Consider the following 6,766-nt stretch of genomic DNA (forward strand, 5'->3'; position numbering starts at 1 on the left):
TTGATGTGCACTGGTCCTATCTGCTAACATGGAGGGGGCGGGGCTTATATACTGCAGCCAGCCACCAGGGAGCGATCCAGATGTTTTGGCTTCACTTATACAGTCGTATGCCGCAACCCACTGATGTGTCTAATGAACGATAGCATTGTGTTCCTGCAGGTGGTGAAAGAGATGGACAACGAGAAGAGAATCCGTCTGCTTCAGTTTGTGACAGGAACCTGTCGGCTGCCTGTGGGAGGCTTCGCTGAGCTCATAGGTACACAACACTGATTCACACACAAACTCACAAACGCCACAACCATGACTGTTAAAGGGTAACTACGTCGTTTACAACCTGGACCCTATGTTCCCATGCTCTGTTTTTAAGTGACTGATCAATCTTTGACATTGGTCCAGTATTAAGAGAGATCTCTGCAGTCTGCAGTGGAGAAACAAGCTCCAGTGGAAGTTAAGAGGACATTTGTCCAGCTTGTATTTACCTTCACAAAGTGCTCGTTTTTTCACTGACAGACTCAGATTAATATTCTAAGTGTCTGATAACATTATGGAAAGGATTTCTATGGAAGTCAGTCTTTCTGTAGGTAAGATCCTTTTTTTTAAATATAAAAACATTCATGAAACTGCGTTTGCTAAACCCACCAGACTCCATGCAAATAATCAGTCCTTTTAGCATCGTAAAATACACTTCATTCAAAGACCGAAACAAAATAAAACTATAAAAAGACATTTTGGTGTTTTTGTTCTGTTTTAAAAAGCAAGACAAATGTCAGACCTGCTACCCTTTGTTAATCCCAATACAGCCTTTAATACATTCTGAAGTTTGAGCAATACACATATTTTGAAAAAAGGTAAAAATACTGTCATGGGTCTGCAGGTAAATTTACCACTCTGTTTTATTGCTACCCGTTATTTGAATCTCTGCTTTTACTTGATATTTTACTGTTGTTGTTATAATAGGTATGTAACCTAACTGTAAAATATTCAAGCTTACATTTGATGAAATAACTCCTTTTTTCTTCCCCCCTGTGCAGGAAGTAACGGTCCCCAGAAGTTCTGCATAGACAAGGTGGGGAAGGAGACTTGGCTTCCAAGAAGCCACACATGGTAAGCTGCTGCCGGCTCTGTCAACATGGTAAACATTGAGTTTACAATAATCTAAGCCCCAAGATCTACGGTAAGCTTTTCTGACTGATGTTCAGAAGACCAGATGAACGCTGTGAGATGTGATTGAAAGCTCACCTAAATGTGCATCTTTTAAATTCAGATCATTTTGTACTAGACTGCATTCTGCATCGCTTTCCTGAGAATCCTGTGTGTATATCAAACCTAACTTCCCTGAGAGAAAATGAGAATCACTTCAAGGGCCAGATGTAGTTTATTGTTCTGCTTTGATTTAAGAGAAAAGTCAAATATCATTGACCATATTATTTAATGTCTTATAAAGTCTTCTCACTTACAGTTTGGTGGACATAAAGTCCTAAAAAAGTCAGAAAACAAATTCCTCAGCCGACATAAAAAATCCCCAAAACGTTGGAATGTTAACGTCGGAAAAAGCAGCAAAACCGTTGAAAAAATTGGCAAAAACTAGGTGGGCCAGATCAAAATATGCAAGGGGCCGAATTTGGCCCTCAGGCCTTGAGTTTGACACGTGATGCATTTAACCAGCACTGGAACACAACAGGCTCTAGAACTCCTTTACATCAGTCTATCCTGCTGCTAAACCAGGTGCTAAAAGCCAACTCAGGTCTGGATCCAAGCATGTCAGTAACCATGTATATTTGCCATGGCTGTGGGTGTGTCTTCATCTTTGTACTATATGTGTAATTGTTGTCTAGCTCTGTGTGTAATGCAAAATGAATTCCTGTGGAAACTGGCGGTAACGTTGTGTCGTGTGGACCTGTGATGCCTGACACATAGCGACCTGTCTGTCTCTTCCTCGCAGCTTCAATCGTCTGGACCTGCCGCCCTACAGGAGCCTGGAGCAGCTCCGAGAGAAACTCCTGTTCGCCATCGAGGAGACGGAGGGGTTTGGACAGGAGTGATGCAGGAAATGGGACACAAGGCCGCTAGAAGACAACAGTTAATTCAATGGGATAGTTTCTTTGTTATGAATATTAAAATTTTGCATTTGTTTAATCACAGAGCTGAGAAATTGTCAGTCATCTATAGCCCCTCACGCCATAATTGTGGACTGGATTAAGGTGGAGCTCGGGTATAGAGAAGCAGAAGAGGTGTGTGTGTGTGTGTGTGTGTGTGTGTGTGTGTGTGTGTGTGTGTGTGTGTGTGTGTGTGTGTGTGTGTGTGTGTGTGTGTGTGTGTGTGTGTGTGTGTGTGTGTGTGTGTGTGTGTGTGTGTGTGTGTGTGTGTGTGTGTGTGTGTGTGTGTGTGCGCGCGTGCTTGGCGGGATGGCACATACAGAGATTTATATTTGACTAGCGCCCCCCCCCTCCCATACACCTCTACTCACGGCTTAGAAACGCACCAAAAACAGACAACAGCAGAGTTTTAATGTCAGCAGCGACTCACAACAACAGCACAGCTACCCACAAATGCAGTATAATATATCTACCAGAGAGGGATACTTTTTTTTTGTATTACTTTTTTCATTTTTAAAGTGACGAGCGAGAGAGAGAAAGAGAGAAAGAGCTGGGGAGTGTGAGAGAAAGAGAGGCAGTGTATGAGCGCATGTGTGTGTGTCTGTATACGAGAGACAGAGAACTGTAATCATGAACTAGTGCACCTCTGTAACAGAGGCTAGAGAGATGAGATGTGATTTTATTTTTTAATTTTCTGTTACTTGTGAAATCCAGCAGTTTTCTTCTGTACATATATAAAATAAATGAGATTTCAGTCTTGAGCTGTGTTGAAACTTTTTTAATAAAGAGACAGTTTGCTGTAATGTGACATACAGGGTTTATATTCTATAAACCAGAGAAAGACTTTGGATTGCAACACTCCTGTCTTGTAAACTAAGGAGTTCATCCTCCACGACAGCAAACCAAGCATTCATGTTTTGGCGCTTAAAAAGGCGTTTTTAAAAAGATACATAAATGTCCCATGCATAGTAAACACAACCGGTCCACATTTGGCATAAAATGGTGCGTTCTTGTTCAACCATCTCTTATAAGACGCTGGTTGATAAAATATTTGGTAAGGGCCTTTAATGCCAGTACCGTACCTCGGGGGAATAGAGCTGTAGTTTATCAGGACTCCTGTCAAGAGATGGAGGTTCAACAACACATTTCTGAAGGATGGAAAGGAACGTTACATTTGGCTCCTCTGCTTAAAAAAAAACGAACTGTTCTTTGCTAGTGCTACTACTATTCTATTTCTGGAAAAAAATATATAATTGAGTGGGATCCTTGAGTTACAGTTACGGTGCCTTGCTCAAGAGCACCTGGCAGTGCCCAGGAGGTGAAGTAGCATCTCTCAGTCCACGCTCCGCACTTCGGTCCGTACGGGGACCTGAACCGCGACCCTCCGGTTCCCAGCCCAACTCCCCGGCAACTCTAACCCCTTTCTTTCTTTCTCTCTTTCTTGATGTGTTTTCTTACATACATATGTGGTATTTGATTATTTAAAGTATCCATAAAGTCAGCGTTTTTAAATGCTTTGTTTGTACGTTTTTAATATTTAATGGCAGATGGGCCAACAACGTTGTAATATAAAATCTACTACAACTGTTTTCCTTTACTACCAGGATACTACTTTGTCCTCCAATTAGTAAAATATTAATTATCAACACTGTATTAATCCTAAATGTAAACTTTTCAGTTCTAATGACCTTTATTGTGAAAGTATTCCTTGGCTCGGCCCGGAAGTAACCTCTTCGTTTTCTCGAGATGCCGCCAAGCAGCTGAGATGATCGAAGCTAATCGAAAGTATTGCACATATTTTTCATGTGACACCGTGACTGTGTATAATACCTTTGACACTAACTTTAATCATATTTTGAATACCGTACGCCTTCCCTTGCACGTGCCTGGCCGGGTTAACATGGTCGACGCTGATGAAATCGCTAAATTGTGCTACGAGCGTTTCAAGCAGCTTCCCCGGAGAGGGAAGCCTGAGCCGGGCAGAGAGTGGACCCTGCTGGCCGCTGTTGTCAAAATCACCCGGTGTGCTGACTCTGACACAGGTTGGACAGCGACATAACCTACAATATTACATATTTCAATTGCTCATTGCATCAAATATGTTTTATAAGTGGAGTAGAAACGTTTTTTCCAAAAGTATTTGATTTTAATATCGTCATTCGTCCACAATGTCTAAAGCAACACACTTTTAGCTGAAGTTACTGGTAATATCATTAGCAATAAGCTAACGTTACATTAAATTAAGTTAAAAGAGACTTCAAGGGTGAACAGAACACAGAGTAGTCCAAGTCACGCGGCACAGTATTACAATGTTTGAATGTTCAGAATAATAATACTTTTAAAAAACCATAACAACAGTAGAACACAAAACCAATAAATTGCCATAGCTGGAATGAGAAGACAAATGTGATGAATAAATCAAATTATTTTTTCTTCTACAGTTGAGAAGCAGGTTGTTTCCCTCGGAACTGGGACCAAATGTATTGGACGGACAGCTATGAGTCCCAATGGTGTGTTGGTATTATTCATGTTACCATAATTCACGTTTGGGGTCTTCTTTATGTGCTGAGGACTACTGTCAAAAGTCCAGTGAAGAAATCCTTGTTAAGATAATTCTCTTTGTTTGTCTCTCCTCCATTTAGGTGATGTTCTTAATGACAGCCATGCAGAAGTCATTGCTAGAAGGGGATGTATCAGGTATGTATTTCTATTATATTTTCTCTCCCTAATGTCTCTGGTGCTCCATGCTGAGTCTGTCCACCCAAGACATTGAGTATAGGCTGCCACCATATATACCACGTGTGTGTGTGTCTGTTTTTCTATCTGTCTGTCTATCTGTGTGTGTGTGTGTGTGTGTGTGTGTGTAGGTACCTGATCCAGGAGCTGCACAGGGCCGTGAGCGGTGGGGTCAGCTCTGTGTTTAGTCGGGCAGATGAGCGGGGGAGGTGGAGGCTTCAGCCAGGAGTGTCCTTCCTCTTCTTTACCAGTCACACCCCCTGTGAGTCCAGTGCGCCCCCAGCGGTCCTAACCCAGTCTGTTCCACAGAAGTAGTTTAACACTCCAGCTACTTATGTAGCAGGATTTATACAAAGCTACATCATTTGTCATACCTTTTTCATGTGTTGCAATTCAGATTTTTTGGGGTTGCACAATATATCAATATGATCTCATCATTTCAATATCAACTGGTGTGATAAGCCCAGCAGGAAAGGCTGCAGCGTATTATGAAGGCTCAGAGATTTCTTTTTAAAGTAGAAAACTGCAATTTAAAATGTATCATTCCTTTGTTATTGGTGCCTTTTCTATTCATTTCTATGTTTAATTTGTTTCATAAAAAAAGTTAGAAATGATTTCCCTATTTATGTAAGCACATATTTTGTCTGAGAAGTAGTGCATGGATTTTCCACGATTACCGAGCTGTTGTATGATTTTTGTTTTTTAATGTTTCTTTAAAGTTTCTGTTTATTTTCGTTCCTACAAAGAAGAAAGTTTGCATTTGTGTGTGATCTTAATGTCGAGGCCTTTGATTCTTATCAGACAGCTTTAGTCCTGAACATCAGGATCAGCCTTCACAAAGCTACAGCTCAGCCCTGTCCCCATGCCAGCGCTCTGTCCAGGAAGCCCAGATCAGTCTAAAAGGTCTTGTGTATTACTAGGTGGTGACGCCGCCATCGTCCCCATGATTGACAGCTGGTCTCAGCCTTGCCCTCCTGTCACATCTGTGAAGGGCCATGAAGGAACTGATGCAAGAGGAGACCGGAAAAGAAAAGCTGAGGAATCCAGGGAAGGAAAAAACATTAAACTGCCCCGTCTGGAGGAAGAGGAGACAGCGGAGGATAATCTAGAGGACAGAGGAGACACAAAGAAATCCTTCCTTTCAAATTTATCTTCTATTGAGGATCCATCACAGAGTCACTCTGCAAAAACGCCTGTGGAAACTGGGCCCTGTGACAGTGCAGGACAGCTTTACCAGGTCCCAGACACTCACCGAACGGGGGCCAAGTGTGTCTCGGGTGGCCCAGCCGACCCTCGTCACCCAGGGATGGGATACCACAGCACAGGGGTGCTCCGGGTGAAACCCGGGCGAGGAGAAGCCACTCTGTCCCTCTCCTGCAGTGACAAGTTGGCCCGCTGGGGGGTGCTGGGCTTCCAGGGCGCGCTGCTGTCCCACTACCTAGAGGAGGCGCTCTACTTCAGCACCGTGGTTGTGGGGAAGTGTCCATACAGCCATGAAGCTATGCACAGAGCTTTGGTTACAAGGTAAGGAGTAATGATGTGAAACAAGAAGCTAGTTAATAAACATCAGTTATGAATAAAATCTAGTTTTGGCAATTTTGGTCCCACCTTGGACTTTTGGAAATCGCTATGGCTGTATATCTTTATTTTCTGACAAAGACAACCCCTGACACAGGTAGTTTTCATAAAGCTAATAAAAAAGCCATGTCTAGTGTATGTTGTTAGCGTGTATGAGTGGTATACTTTATACAGTATGTCATACTCGTAACAGGTTGTCTTCAATCATAAAGAAATGCATCTCTACTTCTTTAGTTGCCAACATTTATGAAGATGCATTGAAATTTTTTGCCAGTTGTTGACAGTGAAAACCCAATGTTCACATAGAAAGTTGTGTGTGTGTGTGTGTGTGTGTGTGTGTGTGTGTGTGTGTGTGT

General features: G+C 42.3%; 2 protein-coding genes across 2 annotated transcripts in view; both read left to right on the top strand.

Annotated features, from left to right (window-relative positions):
* The window catches only part of wwp2 (WW domain containing E3 ubiquitin protein ligase 2), a 51,390-nt gene extending 48,533 nt beyond the window's left edge, over nt 1-2,857 (top strand). The window contains exons 21-23 of the mRNA XM_034879800.1: nt 160-256; nt 1,032-1,104; nt 1,943-2,857. Coding sequence (XP_034735691.1) covers nt 160-256; nt 1,032-1,104; nt 1,943-2,042 — 270 coding nt within the window. The 3' untranslated portion in view covers nt 2,043-2,857. The remainder of the gene's footprint in view (nt 1-159; nt 257-1,031; nt 1,105-1,942) is intronic.
* A 969-nt stretch (nt 2,858-3,826) lies between these two features.
* Nucleotides 3,827-6,766, top strand: part of adat1 (adenosine deaminase tRNA specific 1) — a 7,679-nt gene continuing 4,739 nt past the window's right edge. Inside the window, exons 1-5 of the mRNA XM_034878938.1 lie at nt 3,827-4,138; nt 4,538-4,606; nt 4,739-4,793; nt 4,964-5,094; nt 5,753-6,356. Coding sequence (XP_034734829.1) covers nt 3,862-4,138; nt 4,538-4,606; nt 4,739-4,793; nt 4,964-5,094; nt 5,753-6,356 — 1,136 coding nt within the window. The 5' untranslated portion in view covers nt 3,827-3,861. The remainder of the gene's footprint in view (nt 4,139-4,537; nt 4,607-4,738; nt 4,794-4,963; nt 5,095-5,752; nt 6,357-6,766) is intronic.

Source organism: Etheostoma cragini, chromosome 8, assembly GCF_013103735.1.
Source record: "Etheostoma cragini isolate CJK2018 chromosome 8, CSU_Ecrag_1.0, whole genome shotgun sequence".
Taxonomy (NCBI): Eukaryota; Metazoa; Chordata; class Actinopteri; order Perciformes; family Percidae; genus Etheostoma; species Etheostoma cragini.